Genomic DNA, 17500 nt, shown 5'->3' with positions numbered 1-17500 from the left:
TTTATAATCTTTTAAAACTAATTAACATTTGAGAATATATAATCCCAACAAAAAATAAACATGATTTAATTATATAGAGATTTTGTTCGAACAACTAATAATTCCCCTCTTGAATTAAGTTCAATCAATGTGACCAAGTTCTATAATAATAATAAACAGCTTTAAATTTTGATTCTATCTCTGAATATTAGTTGTTGAGCTAAACCAACTCAAAGATATTCTTAACATAACGGAATAATATCGTAAAATACTAAGTCGATTCAAAGATACTCTTAATATAATGTGATAATATCGTACAATACGCTAAGTCGACACGTTTTTCCAAAGAAAGCCTCACACCTTCAAAGTATATCACTTCATGTGTAGCTTTCCAATCTTTTCACCTACCAATTTTCGATTTGAAATAAGCAAACTAAAGATTCTATCATTTGTAGTTTGAAAAATAACCCTTTTAAATAAGGATAAACCAGTGATTAAGCTTAATTAAGCTATGATTTCAATTCTGAAGTAATATTATGGGTAAACAACCCAAGTTTACCTTAGAGTAGATTGTCTATATCACACCCATCTCGAATGAAATGTAGGATACTTCTACGCCGAGCAACTTTTTGTTTTTTGTAGGGGAAAGGGGGCAGGTTTAGAGCAGCAAGAAGTTTCTTCAGCTTGGACGTATACACTATTGATATTTAACGAAATCAAACAATTTAACTTTAACGTTCCTCGAATTAAAGTGAGAATACATATCGCGTAAAACACGTGTACTGTAAGTGATGAAGGAAAAATAGTTGAATTCAACCTACATCATACTCTCCATAATCACCAAAATTTCCGAAATTTGTGAAGGTGTTGAATAAGATGATGTCCATAAGCCTTAGTGAATAGAGTTACCCGGTAGTTCTACTGATGGGAGGTAGCAGGTACCCCGTAGAATTACTCGAGATGTAAGCTAGCTCGGGCACCACAGTAATAATTAGAAAAGGATGGTGTCAACAAGTACATTAACTACTTGGCAAGGAGTAACTTTACCCTCTTGCTAAGATCCCTCATAACATCCACAATGAGGGACTTCTTTTGTATTCTGAACTGGAGAGCCAACTCAGTAGTAGGTGAAACATTTTGCTTCAGCAACGACTCGTCCTCCATGATTTTCGTTGGGAAGTGTCCGAGAGCAATAACACACAAAGCCACAACGGTGCGAAGAGCTGATACTTCAGTTGATATTCCCAGAGGGGCTTCGACTGTCAATGATTTGAGCGTCTCCAAGTCGTGCTGCTTCACTGCTTCTTCATCGTTTGATAGGACAACTCTCAAGGCTGCTAATAATCGGCCCTCTACTAGCTCTCCACCTCCTAGTGTCACCTTTAAGATAATCCAGCAAATAGAATCAGTTCAACTAATGAAACTAATCGTATAGATAGATTTAAGAACGAGGTCATCACTATGGTTCGGTAGATATCTTCTTCTTTTTTTAGCATAGCCAGTATGTTTGTATAGTTCTATTGTCTCTTGTACTTCGATTATCATGCTATCTATAGTATTTTGCAATGATTTTTTCACTACATTTTTTTTCCAATCTGCTTCAATATGTTTTTGCTTGAGCCGAGGATCTATCCAAAACAACCTCTCTAACCTCCCAAGGTAGGGATAAGGTTTGCATACACGCTATACTCCCCTTGTGGAATTACACTGGGTATGTTGTTGTTTAACCATAGACATAACAGTGCTTCAAAAACAATGGTAAAACTTCAGAGAGTAAGATTAAAATAGATGGGAAGGAAAAGCTCGAACCTTCAGATCAGAGTTTGGTCCGTCTAGATTTAAATGCGATAAAATCTGCTGCTGCCATGGGGATGGCGAGGAGAAGTTTGGGGATGAAACCCCTGCAGCCATACTGGCAGCATCAAGAAGAGCAGCATCATATTTAAGTTCGATGCAGTCGTAGGGGTTTGATGGAATGACGAATCCATAGTCCAGAAGAAAAAGATCACTACTTAAACAGCCGTAGTTGAGAAGCAACGGATCATTTTGCTTTATCTCCCTTCCTGCAACCACCTATTAAGGGAACAACGGGAAAAGAAGAGGCAAAGACAACAACATCAACCAAAATATGAGATATACAAGAACATTGAACAGAACCCAGGCAGTTAAATACCTTTACAAGCATATTTCGGTTGGTGTTTGCTTCTTCCTGTACAATTTCAGCATTTGGATCAAAGCTGTGGTTGCACATATCAATAAGTGGAAGCATCATAGGAACATTACTGCGGGTGCCATCAGGACATTTACCGCCATACAACCGGAATGCTCGAGATGAAACAGCTGACATAGCCCATCCTAGAGCAGATGAATCCACATCTTGGCCACTAAAAGAATGATCATCAGGTTTAAGATTCTCAAGTTCATGCTTCAGAATTTTCTCAAATTCCAGTAGAAACCGGCATCTTTTGTTCACCTGGCAAATGAAAATGTTTTCGAGTTTCCACATCAGGTCCACATATAGAACTTACATCTTAATTCAAAAATAATATTAGTCTCTGCGCATTCTCGAAAGCATGATAGCTGTAACAATCTGGAAAGTTCCAATTTAATAAGAGTGTACAACTCTGAAAGGAAGTTTTGGCTAGTATCAATAGAAGTACATGAATAAGAAGCCCAAGCCCCGGAGAAAATCAGCAGGACGAGAAGTGCTAGAACTACGACAGTTGGTAAGAAACTCCATAAAATATTACTTATTTCTATTGAGTAAAACATATTCAGCATATCCCTACAATACCTGATATAGAAGAGGGGCATACTGCAAGTTCTTTATATCCTCTCCAGGGAAGAAAATCGGCACTGAGTAAGTCTCTGGGAGATTGCTGATGTATGGCCACCAGAACGAACCTTTCCTCGCTCTCTCTTGCAGAAGCTTCAAACCCAATTTCATAGCCCACAGCTCCTCTGCCAAATGCTCCAAGTTTCCAGTTTACTCCTTTTATTAAATACTCAAAAGCCTAATTTATAAAAATTTAGTTACCAATCTATACTGAGACAGAACCACTTTTCCTAAAAGAGATCAGAAAGGAATTTCAATGTTATAACATTTAGCCACCTAATTCGAGAAAGATATTAATTTTATTGAAAAGTGACAGAAACAGAACAACAAGAGTAAACGGTAAAGAGTGATTCAGAAAAATAGATAGTCAAGCAACCATAGTACAAACTGCTGAAAACAAGAAAACAGAACATAGTGTTTTCTATCCGTCCTTTTGCTCTGATAAGATTAGAACGTCTAAGAACATTAACTGTATAAATAAGAATATGCCAACTGTATGAAGTATTATACATGTTAGCACAATCAAACATCATACAATCACCAATTACGGTCAAATCTATCTGAATAGCACGCGACAATAAGCATATTCATTTTGCTAATACTTGCTACACTGAACAGTAGACCGATCATAGAAGGTTAAGGCAAGGGACAACATCCCCCATGGGACATGGTATCTCGCATTAAACATGCCAAAAGAATAACATATGTTGTACTTTCTTTTCTCACTATCATGAATGTCATTGTTTTCTAGTGTATATTTCATCGTAATCCTCTTCCGGTTCAGATGAACTATCTGCCTACAATTGAAACATTTCACTCCCCTAATAATTTAGTACATGAAGCAAAAACAGTATTCCTCCTGTTTCTTAACTAGCTCGAGGTTCCACCGTCCATCTATATATTTGACAAATAAGCCTCCCCAGTCCCCACTACAATATAGTTCTTCATTTACTCCACCAAATGTCATCGCCGAAGTTAGCAGAATTGATATTCAAAACTCCCCACATCAGATACTCTACTCATTCAGATGTACAACGCACAACACAAACCAACCATAGTTAAATCCACTACTCAAAGAATCTATAACGGGACCTATCCATTTTTTCTCTTGTAGAGAAAGGCAAGCCTTTGACTTCACCCTATGTGAGCTTCACAAGGCATAGTCCGTCCCTAGCCTGGATAAAGGATAATAGTTGGGGTATGTAGACTTTCAGACAGCAAATAATAGTCTAATAATCATGAAACTTCCTACAAGATTGAACTGGAAAGTGGGGAATGGATACAAAGGACTATATAGTGAACCCCAACAATTTTTTTGTTAATGCAGTTGATAAAAATGAAAACTTTTTTCTATGATGGTTGTTTGCGGGTCAGCTTGCACACATAACTCGACTCATTCCCCAGAATACCTGCTACCTCCCACCAGCCCAGGTCCCGGGTAACTCTACCACCAAGCCTTAGGTAGATAGAAAAAGATTACCTACTAACTTTTTTATACTTCTGCTTGAATTTGAACCCGAGACGTCATGGTTCTCCCAACTTCATTAACCACTAGTTCACACCCTTAGGTGTACTACATCCTTTCAGTAAACTAAAGAGTTGTGGTAGTTCACATTCTTCACATTCAGCTTAAACATTTGAAGAACAATCTAGTTATCACTATAACCTAAGGAAACTCAGCCTAAACAAAGCGAAACGGATACAAAAGATTGTCGACCTCAATATCCAAATCAAGAGTTGTGGTGGCTAACACTACACATTTTTCTATTTGATAATTATACTGTCCAAGCGAACTTACACGCACCTCAACTATTAAAGAACAATCTAATTAACATTAAAACCAATGAAAACTAAACTTGAACAAAGCGAAATCGAGATAATGAAAAAGAGGCATAAAAAAGAAAGAAAACCCCTTACCAGGAACATGCTGAGCTAATTTAATCAAAGCAGAATGGGAATTTTCTGATTCTGAAGAAGACCCATCAAATTTGAGGGGAATATGTTGAGGTAAGGCAATAAGATCAGACCCTTTTGGGATATCTTCAGAAGCAACTAATCCAAGGCCAAAGGAATCACCTTGTGCTATTTTAATGGATTTGTGAACAAACCCACCTTCAGTTTTCACCCATTTGATTAGGTCCGGTGGTTGTGCCACTAGCCGTGATGGGTAAACGGCGGCGGCGGCAGTGGCGGCGCAAGTGAGAGGCCGGACGTGTGTTAAGGAGTTAGCCATTAGCATCATTTTGCTTGACATTTTTGCTGATTTGAGTGTAAAGTGTGATGGCAGAAACTCAAAGGGGGAGATAATGTTTTCCTGCACTCTTGAGCCTAAAATAATATTCGATTTTTTAATACGAGTGAAATATATTTTTACATAAGTTTTGAGGGTATTGTTAATATTTTTTTCGATTTTGTAATAAAATTTTTATGCTTTTACGATAATTTGAGATCATTTACTATGTCATATAACATATTGAGGGTGCATCTCAGTTTCGTTATTCAAGTAAAAGATTGTTTTTATACCTATCAATAGTTGCGGACAAAACTAATAATTTATGTTAAATTTAGAGGTATTCTCATTTCATATTTTTTTTCTTGCAATGGACCGAAAGATAGAGATAAGGTTCAATCTCAAAGTTTAATTTAAAATCACTAATTGATCTAACTTTTAGGTGCATAAAAAGAAAAAGACTAGCGACCGTCTTTCTATATATACAATATAATACAAAAAACAAAACTCGAGTAGATTACTTTGAGTAATCTTCATCGCGAATGTTTCGATGGTAACGAGTTCGAAAAGAAGATCAAGGATGGAGAACAATAGACAAAGACAATGGAAGAAGGAAATGGAAAAAATATATGAGAGTTTCGACTCATAAGTTTATATTTGGTAATTAAAAGAAAACAAGTAAAGATTTATGATAAATAATTGAACATATTTGGATATGTAATTTGAGATAAATTTTCTACTAACATTTGGTAAATTAATCAATCGTCACAAACATAATTTTATGTTATTTTCAATTATCAAAATCAAATTTTAAAATATCGAATCGCACGATCAACAATACGTTAAACCACTAACATAATTTCTAACAAAATCAAATCAAATCTCTATAATTATTTTCTTTTTCCGATCATCATAACTTTAAATTCCTCAAAATCAATCATCCCGTCGCCGTCACAATCAACGCCACCGATCATTTTCCGGCACTCATCCAGCGAGCATTCTTCCCCAATACTCTTCATGACTTTCTGCAACTCTTCAGCAGAGATCGATCCATTTTTATCCACATCAAATACAGAAAAAGCATTCTTCAAATTCTCCATAACTTCATCGGAATCGATGTTCTTCGTGTTAAGCTCGATAAATTCACGCAAATCGATGAATCCATCTCCGTCCCCATCGACTTCGTTAATCATTTCAATCGATTCTTCCTCTGTTACAGCGGTTCCTAAACTTGCCATGATGAAACCCAGTTCCGAAAACGAGATTTTTCCGTCGCCGTTGATGTCGAATTTGTTGAATACTTGTTGTAGCTCCTCTTCAATCATGACCGGAGTGTTCACCGGTGGGGAATTCGCCGGCGTTGGGTCATTTTTTTTCTTCCGATTGAAAAGAGATTTAATTAATCCCATTTACTAATCGAAAAATAAGTAGGAAATTAGGGAAGATTTATGAGGATTATAAAGAGATTAATTTGAAAAAATTATTTTGGGTTTTTTGTTTAAACGGAGAGAAGCTGCGTGAGTGCACGATGAGAATCATGCCGTCCGTACCAACCGGCCATGTTCGGACATGTGAAGACGAGATATATCGTATACGTCAATAAAAAAATAAGAGAAATAAGGACGGATTTATAAAAGATCAAGATGTGTTACGTGATACTATAAAAAAAATATGTAATATATGTCGTATGTTCTTTAGTGTTTTATCTTTGCTTTTACATCTTTGTTGTTTTTGTTTTTTCGAACTGTTTTTATAATGTTTTTACTTTGAATCGAGATCAATCTATCAAAAACAACTTTCTAAATTATCTCTAAACTTAATTTGTTAAATTACATTCATTTTGTATGATACTGTGTTAGAATAATTTATCACTTGTATTTGATTATAAAAAAAATTAAATTGTATCAGAATTGATAAATTTAAAAGCGTTTTAAATCTACTTTCATTTCTATCTTCATAAATTTCAAATAATTAAAGTGTTCTTCTCTCTTATTTTAAAAAGTATAACTAAACACAATTTCTTCCTTGATTAGCTTCAATTACTATATTTTAAATAAAATCAAAACAAAAATATTTGAATCTATGACCAAAATGTCTACTAAGCTAAATATCTCAATAATATCACTAAATTTGAGGTACACTATAATAAATGGTTTACATAATGACTTATTAATTATGACCTACAAAATATGGATCATAACAAAATAGAACACTTAGCCTATGAGATGTGTCATATAATAAAAAATAATATATCTAATTTTTGTGTTATTGCATTATTCCTATATTTGCTGATGCGATATTCGACTAAGCATATTTGACATTCATTAAAGCAATATATGTATTTCTGAAGCTTTAACGAATGACATTTAAACACATATTGCTTAACTGAGTATCAAATATATTTTGACGAATATCACAAGTACTAAAAGTATTATCTTCGTTATAATATATAGATTCGTTCATAAAAATTCATTTACGCTTTAAAGCAACAAATAATTGGCATGGTTTTCCACCATTAGCTTTCATCCATGTTGAAATCTCTTCAGCTTTAAGAAGAGTTCTTTCACAAACTTCTTCTGCTATTTTACTCCCAAAATGATTGATGAGAAGCCCTTCTAAAACAGCTCTTAGGTTTATTATAAAAGTCTTTGCATCAAAATCATCCACAAGCTTTGATTTAGGATGTGTCAACTCCATTTTCTCTATGCTAAAACATCCATTTTTCTCCACTACTTTAGTCATGTCTTGAGGAGAGGGAAAATACATTGGCAAATTGAATGAGTCTACAAGAGATTCATCTAGCTTTCCCTATGTCAAAAAGAAAGAAACTTCAATTACTAATGTGTTAAGAAAAATATAAATTGAAGAATAAGATGAGTTTGAGGCATCAAGAATCACTTTCGTTAAGGAGATATTGTCACGATAAATACTGATGAAAATATAAGCAATTCCCTTCTGGATACAACAAAACCCTTGTATATACCTGCATATCTTTCTTAGGCTACTTCTAGAGAGTCCTTATATTATAAGAGATGACTTTCATAACGGTCATGTTCTTTTATGAGCACGTGATTTTTTTCATAATAGTCATGTTCTTTCATGAACAAATGAGTCTGTTTAATTTAAAGACCTCTACAAAATATAGTGTGTACGGAACCTTATTTCTATAGCATAAACACTGGATCAAGTAAAAATAGATATGACTCACCTCATTTACCAAATCCATAAGACTAGAACCGAAAAATTCCACGAGACGTATATAACTTGAAAATGGTGAAATAAACACCATTATTCCTCCTTGGACAATCTCCTCAGCTCTTGCATTAAAGAAAATCTCCATGTCCTTTTCAAATTGAGCAACATAAGCTTTCACTACTTCACTATTTGATGTACCATAGTGAATTAATCCCTTATTCCATGATGGAGATTTCTCATCTAACAATTCTTTTGGAACCCTAGATAACCAATGTATAGAAGTAGAAGCATGTGCAAAATGTATGGATCGCGATGGAAATAATCTACCATGAAAAGATCCTGGAACTCCAGATGCATAGTAGGATCGATCCATAGGTAGTGATCGAAAAAGAGTGTTGAAATCGTTATCGATATGATCACTAAAAAATACTTGGAATTCAAGGTTAATATTGTTGTATTTTTCCTTTACAACATCTACAACATGTTGCATTGCATGGAAAGTATTTGGTCCAATTGAACATCCCAACTCTATAATACGAAATAATTTTGAAGAAGATAACATAACTTCAACATCAAGTCTTCCAATAATTGCCTCTCTCACCATCTCCTTTGAAGCATCTATAATTTCTTTCTACATATATATATATATATAAAATCATCAAAATTAATAAATTTCATTTTAAATTGAAGAAATTAAATTAATTTAATACCTGTCGTTGGGAGTTATTGAAGTAGCTATAAGCACTATTACCATCATTCATGGGGAAAGATGTTGTCATTTTGGCTAATATTCTTCTTCTTTCTTCTCCACCTTAGACAGATTCAAAATTTGAAAATTGTTATAAATTTTATATTTTATAAATCAATTTTATGAGATAATTATAGAATTTGAATCGAAGATACTGAGTTCTGATAACATTTGTTACTTCTACTCTAGTGAAATTAAATTTATTACTACATATATTGTTATATTCTTTTAGCATCCCTATTTATCTATGTTATTATTTGACCATGTATATTCTAGTCCCAATAAGATCCTATTTTACCGAGCTGATTTAAAGGGCAAACCATTAAAACAATTGGTTTAGGCCTGAAAATTTGAAGGACTTAAAATTTTCTATATATTGTTTACATACAATATTATAAATTATTAATGAAAAATACTAAATTTATGGGGGGTTTGGCAATGGGATAAAACTTGTTCATAGAAATAATCCTAATTTTATTATATAAATGTGAAATATATGAAAAATAAATAATTTGATGACAGACTCTTGTATTATAGTCCATATATTATATATAATTAATATTTGAACCAGACGAATCAACAAATTCAATTCATCAAATTATTTCAAATGATCTAAGTATTTATAGATAAATATGTCTTCCATAAGTAATCAACAAATTATACGTGCATTGTATTGCATTTTATGTACCATTATATAAAGTTTGTTAGACAATGATAAGATGAAATCTTCACGCAAAGTGGCAAAAGATTATTGGCTCTTTTTTTTAAAAGAGAATCAATAAAAATATCAAATAAACGATAAAAATTTAAATCCTAATAATACGATCGTTTGATGATCCCAAACATAACATTTAATACTAAAATGATATAGTAAAAGGATAAAATTACGAGTTTAAAATAAGAGTACATTAGATATATCACATCACTCAATAGAAATGACTATATAATATATATCATCATAAAAGTTCGTTTACACTTTAAAAGATAAATAATTGACATAAAAGCTTCTTTTGCTATTTTTAAAAATGATTGATGAAAAGTCCTTCTAAAACAGCCCTTAGGTTCATGATTAAAGTCTTTGCATCAGCCAATAGGCTTGTGTTTATTTCACTATTTTTATTTTAATTTATATCTTAGAGCTTATAATTAAGTTAAGGTAATATCGATATTTTTATCTTAAAGCTCATAATTAAGTCAAGATAACATTGATGCATGCAAAATTTTTAAATCATGAGTTCGTCTCTGGTTATTTGAACTTTCTTTTGTAGCATGAATAAATATTAAACAAGTTGATGACTCAGATTTCGTTAGTTCGTTCTGATTCACATGTTAGTTATATGAATTGTGATGCAAGTTGTTTATAAGTGAATAATAGTTATGAATAAATTATATGAAAAGATAAAAAGTTGTATGTTAGGATTTTTCATATGAAAGGTATTTTTAAAAATAACAGATATTATTGTTATAGATTTAAAAAAAAAAATGTTACAAATAGGTAAAACATAACATAATACATTGATTTTAAAAAAAATTTACTTTAATATATAATGAAGTGTTGTTACTAGGGTGATTGTTATTATGTTATTAAGAGCTAGATCTAACTGCTCCTCCATCTTCCTTCCCACTTCAAAAAAAAATTATTTTTATTTTACTAGTTTGTTACTAATTCGTAAAATTTAATACCAAAGTCATTTTATTGACGCTGATTCCACTCTATATTATTGGTATCGTTTTGTAAATGTAAATTTCTTGACTTGAATTTTGGGTGACCCATTTTGATTTTTGGATCTATTCAAATATTTCTCATAGAATTTATTTTTATTTTATCAACTTTCTTCTGCAATCTTTATTTCTTATTTGAGATGTCAAGCAAAACTTAACTTTAAAAAAAAATTCATTCTCCAAGAGGGTAAATTCGTGGTGGGTCCGAAGAAGATAATGTAAATATTATAGTGAACTTTTTCATTCTAGTTATTTTAAAAAATTGTTGAATAGTGCAAAAAAGAAGAAAAGTAAGTATTGAAGGTTGAAACGGTGAACAATAAGAATAAAAGAAAGAGAGGGGATGAGGGTATACATTAATAAATTAAATAAGTGATATAATTAATCTTAAAAAGTGTTTAATAAAAAATAGTGAACAATTAAGATAAAATTAAAAGTTAATGACGTGGTACCTCTATGGTTATGATGTGTCACTTACATGATTATGATGTGACGGTGAAAATGGTGTTATAGTAGTGAAAAAAGATCACTTTGAAAATGATAAAGCAAGTTTTACTGTCAAGTTTAAGAAGATTTTTATTTATTTTCTGTATTATTTGTAATGTACGATTATTTTTGTACATTAATAATAATGAATCATGAGCAATCATGCAGATTATAACTTTTGGTTCTTGGACTATTAGAGATATTTTTTTCTTTCATAGGTTACATACTTGCTTACACTTAATCTCAATTTCAACTATGACATGATTTTTGAAGTTTGAAGAGTCCATAAGCAACAATAATATTAATATACTGAATAAAATTTTATAAATGAGATTTAGAGAAAATATACAATATGTATTTATATGTTTTTCAGAAAATATTTGAAGTTTTATAATATATATATATATATATATATATATANATTTATAAAAAAAAAAAAATTTTAATAAAATAAATCGCTGCCAGTGCAGCGATTTATAAAAAAACTCATTAATTTTACTTTTTTTTTTCTAATGTAAATTACTATATCTCAATAAACAACTCATTAATTTGCTTTTATTACAATCTTCTTAGTCACATCATCACATCCTATTACATAAATCGCTGCCCTTGCAGCGATTTATGTTATAATTTTTTTTTATATAAATCGCTGCACTGGCAGCGATTTATATTATTAAAAAAATTTTGTTTTTTATAAATCGCTGCAATGGCAGCGATTTATATTATAAAAAAAAATTTCTTTTTTTTTGGTAAATCGCTGCACTGGCAGCGATATATCTTATTTTTTTAAAAAAAAATTATAATTAAAAAATAATATGAAATCGCTGCCAAAGCAGCGATTTAGAAGAAGCAAAATTTTGAAATCGCTGCTTAGGCAGCGATTTCAGTTTTTTATTAAAAAAAATAATTTTTTCAAAATCGCTGCCTCAGCAGCGATTTTACTTTTTCAGGTGAGGTAAGTCGCTGCGCCTGCAGCGATTTTACCGTTTTGGTTAATATAAAATTTTATATACCGTTTTGAAATTTTTGTTAAAATTTTGTACCGTTTTAGTTTCGAACTCTATATATATATATATTGAGCCCAACTATTTTGAATTCACGCTGCGTATGACTATATTCGGATGAAGCACTCTCTATTTTGAATTTTTCATGCTTAACGCTCGAACACAAAACCTCTAATTAAGAAAAGTAAAACAGATATAATTGTTATAGATTTTTTAAAAAAAATGTTACAAATAGGTAAAACATAACATAATACATTGATTTTAAAAATTTTTTACTTTAACATATAGCGCAGCTGTGTATATAATCTACTTTTATTAACAGACCAATTTTTTTAACCTAATTGTTTAAACATCGGAACTTTGACCATCTTATTTTGATTAAATGTCCCATTTTCGTGTAATTAAATTAAAAATGAAATTGTTTATACTTTCTTATTTTTTTAATTGTAAATATTTTTACATGTATAATAATATAGATATTTTTTTAAAAAGTCGAAGTTACAATTCTTTATTATATGACGAATTAATTAGTACCATCAATTTATTATACAATAAAATATCATAATCTAACTTAAAAGTATACTTTATACATTCTTTTATAAATATATTATTTTCAAGATAAAATATCTTTCTTAGGACTATTTTTTTTAGCCACCATTTCTCACTGTGGCCATACAAAGTTAAACTCTAGATAAGCACGTGCGTTAAATAGCCAAATTTGTTTTTGGCATGATAATGATATATGAAAGTGCTTTTTTTGAATTTAATTAATATTTATATTTTTTAAATTTATATCAGTATAAATAGATGTGTTTTGGCTTATGTTTTGTGTGCTATTTCAGATGAAATATATATATTTATTTATTTAACATTATATAATATAAATAACATTTACTCATATGTTCAAAATTAAAGAACCTAAATATGATGAGTTGAAGGAAAAATTGAAGAATATTCTGCCTTTCCTTTCATCAAATTGTGTGGACAATATTTGAAGCGATTCACATGTAGTTATTATACCATATGCATTCGTGAGTGGTGAGAGAGAGACGAGTGAGATTTACTATGTATCTAATTTTTTTCATCGAAATAATAATATTTTTGTTTAGGAAAAACTACGTTGAATCACACTAGATATATGTAAATATATGTTTTTTCATCGAAATAATAATATTTTTGTGTAGAAAAAACTATATTGAATCACACTAGATACATGTATATATGTGTATTTGAAGCGACTCACATGTAGTTATTGTACCATATGCATTTCGTGAGTGGTGAGAGAGAGACGAGTGAGATTTACTATGTATCTGATTTTTTTCATCGAAATAATAATATTTTTGTTTAGAAAAAACTACGTTGAATCACACACACTAGATACATGTATATGTATGTATTTGCAGCGACTCACATGCAGTTATTATACCATATGCATTTGAGAGTGGTGAGAGAGAGACGAGTGAGATTTGGTATGTATCTGGATTTTTTCATCGAATAAATAATTAAGAAAAAGATACAACTAATTAAGAGTTTCCTACCATATATTGAAGATTATATACTTACATATATGTATGTTTGCTACCAGATATACAAAAATAGAGAGAGAGAGGTGAGTGAGATTCGTATGTATCTCATATACATGTGAATCACATAATGTATATATTTGAAGTGATTTCCATATATCTAGAATATCACATACATTAAAAAAAATGATGATCGAATTGTGTGGACAATAACTTTACAAAGCTATCGAATTATTGTGTGGACAATAACTTTACAAAGCTATCGAATATTCTGTCTTACTCGTTTACCCTTTTTTTTGTATTTTGTGTAATTTGTATTACGTAAAGCGAGAAAGAGAGAGAAAAAGACAAAAGAGAATCAAGTAGAGGGAGATTCGTATTTACATAATTTTAAGTGTATAGGGTAAACGTACATGTATTCATATTTGTATATACAGTTCTCTCTCGCTTTATACAAACATAAATAAAATTTATACACTTGTATTTGTAGAAAGTGAAAGACACGAGCTAGAGAGTGGTGAGCGAAATTCAGGGTAGTGAAGCAAATGACAAAAAATTTGTTGCGAGTTGAAAATAAATGAAACTGTAGCTATAACATTTAGTTTAAATTAATAATTTACTATAATACACAATTTCACCTTAATTATTTTTAATATATCTATTAATTACGTTTTACATCGTAATTAATAGGTGCTCCAGCACTCACAAAACTCTATGTAGATCCGCCCCTCCCATCTAACCTAACACATGCCAATTTGAGATTTCTTTTTCTATTTCACATATATAAGAACATGCATGCATGTCAATATTGAGCAATGAAAACTCAAAGAAAAAAAAAAGAGAATTAAGCATAATATTAATTAGCATTAGCCAAAATGACAACATCTTTTCCTATGAATACTGGTGATGGTCTTTATAGCTACTCCAAAAACTCCAATTTGCAGGTATTGATCTCTAGTACTATACATAATTTGAACTCCATTTTTACAAAGATTTACATATATAAAAATTATACATATTGTAGCATGTTATCTATTTTTCTTATCAAAGTGATTTTATTGTTATAATTGCATGCAGAAAGAAATAATAGATGGTACAAAGGAGATGGTGAGAGATGCAATTATTCGAAATCTTGACATCAAGAACATTTTATCTTCTTCAAACACATTACGTATTACAGAGTTGGGATGTTCAATTGGACCAAACACTTTTAGTTCTATGCAACATGTTGTACAAGCTCTAAAGGACAAACACAAAGTCATAAATTCCACCAATAATATTCCTGAATTCCAAGTATTTTTCAATGATCATGTAAACAATGATTTCAACACCCTCTTTCGATCACTACCTATTGATCGATCCTACTATGCATGTGGAGTTCCAGGATCTTTTCATGGTAGATTATTTCCATCGCGATCCATACATTTTGCACATTCTTCTTGTGCTATACATTGGTTATCTAAGTGTCCAAAAGAATTATTACATGAAAAATCCCTAGCATGGAATAAGGGATTGATTCACTATGTTGGTGCATCAAATGTTGTAGTGAATGCTTATGTTGCTCAATTTGAAAAGGACATGGAAATGTTCTTCAATGCAAGAGCTGAGGAAATTGTCCAAGGAGGAATGATGGTGATTCTTTCACCATTTACATGTTATACACGTCTCATGGGATTTTTCGGTTCTAGTCTTATGGATTTGGTGAATGAGGTAATTATTATCTCTATTTCAATGTTTCAAACAAGTTATAAGCTTATTTTAGTATGTCATATACTTTTTTTCTTCGTTTCAATTTATCTGAACTTATGATAAAGTACAAAGCTTTGATAATAAAAACTTTTAGAACTTATGATATTAAATATGACAAAATATTTGTATGACAACAAAAACTTCTCATTAAAGATAAATGTAAGGTTTATACTATATCACTTTCAAATTTAGATTATTTTTTTAAAAAAAATCACATAAATTCAAACAGACGTAACATGAATTTATAATTGAGGTTTCTTTCCTTTTTTTTTCCACAGGGAAAACTAGATGAATCTCTAGTTGATTCATTCAATTTGCCAATGTATTTTCCTTCTCCTCAAGACATGACTAAAGTTGTGGAGAAAAATGGTTGTTTTAGCATTGAGAAAATGGAGTTGAGATATCCCAAATCAAAGATCTTAGATGAAGTTGATGCAAAGACTTTAATGTTAACCGTAAGAGCTTGTTTAGAAGGAGTTCTAATCAATTATTTTGGAAGTAAAATAGCAAAAGAAGCTTGTGATAGAACAATTCTCAAAAGTGAAGATATCTCAGCATGGATGAAAGTTAATTATGAAAAACCAAGTACATTATTTGTCGTTCTAAAGCGTAAATAAATTTCTACCAATAAATTTATGTATTAAATAATTTAGGTCTATGAATATGTGAGACATCCCATTGGCCAAGTATTGTCTTTTTCCTAATGTTTTGAGATTATTTCTCGTTTGTTTCATTTTATGTGATCTCTACGAAGAAATTTATGAAGTTTTTTTTTCTTAATTGGCCTCCCTTTAATTTCTTGCTCTTTTTCTTTCCATTTCCACTACTAATACACGTCTCGATCTATGTGTGTGCTTTTTGAAAATATCTATTAAGTTCGAGAATAGTTTCGATATTTTAGGTTTATTGTGGTTGCTTTTTAAAGTAGGATTCAAAATTTCAAGTTTTCGTTTTTTCAAACTAAACCTACTTGAAATTAAATGACAATCAAAATGATAAAGATTAATCCCAAACATAACATTTGATACTAAAATAATGTATGTCTATATCTAACTAGTTATTCATTTTCAATTTGTTTGTTTGGCTTTAATTTACAACAAAGTTTAAAATAGTGAAAAAGACTTTTAAATCTTTTGATCTTTGACGGTATCAAAAATATAAATACTTATTTTATTATTTTGTGTTATTAAATGTGTCTTAAAATTAAAGTCAACAAAAACTAAACTCCACCTCTAAATGGAAATATTTTTTTTATATAATAAAAAGGACAATAATATCTATTAAGTTCGAGGATAGTTTCGTTATTTTAGATTTATTGTGGTTGCTTTTAAAGTAGGACTCAAAATTTCAGGTTTTCATTTTTTCAAACTAAACCTACTTAAAATGAAATGACAATCAAAATGACAAAGATTAATCCCAAACATAACATTTAATACTAAAATAATGTACGGCTATATCTAACTAGTTATTCATTTTTAATTTGTTTGTCTGGCTTTAATTTATCACGAGGTTTAAAACAGTAAAAAAGACTTTTAAATCTTTTGATCTTTGACTGTATCAAAAATATCAATACTTATTTTATTATTTTATGGTATTAAATGTGTCTTAAAATTAAAATCGATAAAAAAATAAACTTCGCGATAAAAAGGACAATAATATCTCCGTAATTTATTCTACAAAATTGGTCCACACAAATTCCAATTATCGTTTCATTGATATCATACTTTGGCCGTTCGTTTTTATGCACGTGTTTATAAACACTTCAACTTTATAAATAACAACCGCTACATAAAAAATAATAATTATTTATTTACTACATATTTTTATGGCAAAAATATTAAGTGCTTTTCATATTCTAAATTTGAAATGAGAAAAATTTGGTAGCGTTGAAAAGAGGACTTAAAGACGTTTAATTTGATAGGACATGGATCACCTGATTCGTTATATATTGAGAGATGTGATTGTTTGAAGTAAATTTCAATTATTGTTAGATTGAATGATCCTTGGATATATATATATATATATATA

General features: G+C 30.5%; 4 protein-coding genes across 4 annotated transcripts; 1 reads left to right on the top strand and 3 right to left on the bottom strand.

Annotated features, from left to right (window-relative positions):
• Positions 1-807: 807 nt before the first annotated feature.
• On the bottom strand, positions 808-5147 carry LOC107012975 (histone-lysine N-methyltransferase setd3). The gene is made up of 5 exons (XM_015212990.2): positions 4733-5147; positions 2774-2940; positions 2153-2452; positions 1789-2052; positions 808-1359 (listed from the first exon to the last, which is right to left on the bottom strand). Exons 1-5 carry the CDS (start codon positions 5067-5069, stop codon positions 1003-1005), a joined length of 1425 nt encoding a protein of 474 aa, XP_015068476.1. The 5' UTR covers positions 5070-5147; the 3' UTR covers positions 808-1002.
• A 648-nt stretch (positions 5148-5795) lies between these two features.
• Positions 5796-6689, bottom strand: LOC107028473 (probable calcium-binding protein CML25). Its single transcript, XM_015229553.2, has one exon. It carries the CDS (start codon positions 6452-6454, stop codon positions 5936-5938), a length of 519 nt encoding a protein of 172 aa, XP_015085039.1. The 5' UTR covers positions 6455-6689; the 3' UTR covers positions 5796-5935.
• A 509-nt stretch (positions 6690-7198) lies between these two features.
• LOC107032260 (probable S-adenosylmethionine-dependent methyltransferase At5g38100) lies at positions 7199-9176 on the bottom strand. Its single transcript, XM_015233845.2, has 3 exons — positions 8951-9176; positions 8254-8871; positions 7199-7853 (listed from the first exon to the last, which is right to left on the bottom strand). The coding sequence occupies exons 1-3, from the start codon at positions 9017-9019 to the stop codon at positions 7515-7517; spliced, it is 1026 nt and encodes a 341-aa protein (XP_015089331.1). The 5' UTR covers positions 9020-9176; the 3' UTR covers positions 7199-7514.
• Positions 9177-14525: 5349 nt separating this feature from the next.
• LOC107027840 (probable S-adenosylmethionine-dependent methyltransferase At5g37990) lies at positions 14526-16229 on the top strand. The gene is made up of 3 exons (XM_015228898.2): positions 14526-14667; positions 14801-15433; positions 15751-16229. The coding sequence occupies exons 1-3, from the start codon at positions 14599-14601 to the stop codon at positions 16087-16089; spliced, it is 1041 nt and encodes a 346-aa protein (XP_015084384.1). The 5' UTR covers positions 14526-14598; the 3' UTR covers positions 16090-16229.
• Positions 16230-17500: the final 1271 nt, after the last annotated feature.

The sequence above is a fragment of the Solanum pennellii genome, chromosome 1 (assembly GCF_001406875.1).
Source record: "Solanum pennellii chromosome 1, SPENNV200".
NCBI lineage: Eukaryota > Viridiplantae > Streptophyta > Magnoliopsida > Solanales > Solanaceae > Solanum > Solanum pennellii.
Note: the sequence above shows the minus strand (reverse complement) of the source record. Positions and strands in the feature narration are given on the sequence as shown.

What these genes read in the sequence shown, in the direction of transcription:
- LOC107012975 (XM_015212990.2), bottom strand. Translation starts at nt 5,069, where the DNA reads ATGTCAAGCAAAATGATGCTAATGGCTAACTCCTTAACACACGTCCGG. An exon ending in ATTAGCTCAGCATGTTCCTG is followed by an intron (nt 2,941 to 4,732) that starts GTAAGGGGTTTT and finishes AGCATTTGGCAG; the next exon opens with AGGAGCTGTGGGCTATGAAA. An exon ending in ACCGAAATATGCTTGTAAAG is followed by an intron (nt 2,053 to 2,152) that starts GTATTTAACTGC and finishes TTCCCTTAATAG; the next exon opens with GTGGTTGCAGGAAGGGAGAT.
- LOC107028473 (XM_015229553.2), bottom strand. Translation starts at nt 6,454, where the DNA reads ATGGGATTAATTAAATCTCTTTTCAATCGGAAGAAAAAAAATGACCCA.
- LOC107032260 (XM_015233845.2), bottom strand. Translation starts at nt 9,019, where the DNA reads ATGACAACATCTTTCCCCATGAATGATGGTAATAGTGCTTATAGCTAC. An exon ending in TCAATAACTCCCAACGACAG is followed by an intron (nt 8,872 to 8,950) that starts GTATTAAATTAA and finishes ATATATATGTAG; the next exon opens with AAAGAAATTATAGATGCTTC. An exon ending in TTATGGATTTGGTAAATGAG is followed by an intron (nt 7,854 to 8,253) that starts GTGAGTCATATC and finishes TTTTTGACATAG; the next exon opens with GGAAAGCTAGATGAATCTCT.
- LOC107027840 (XM_015228898.2), top strand. Translation starts at nt 14,599, where the DNA reads ATGACAACATCTTTTCCTATGAATACTGGTGATGGTCTTTATAGCTAC. An exon ending in CCAAAAACTCCAATTTGCAG is followed by an intron (nt 14,668 to 14,800) that starts GTATTGATCTCT and finishes AATTGCATGCAG; the next exon opens with AAAGAAATAATAGATGGTAC. An exon ending in TTATGGATTTGGTGAATGAG is followed by an intron (nt 15,434 to 15,750) that starts GTAATTATTATC and finishes TTTTTTCCACAG; the next exon opens with GGAAAACTAGATGAATCTCT.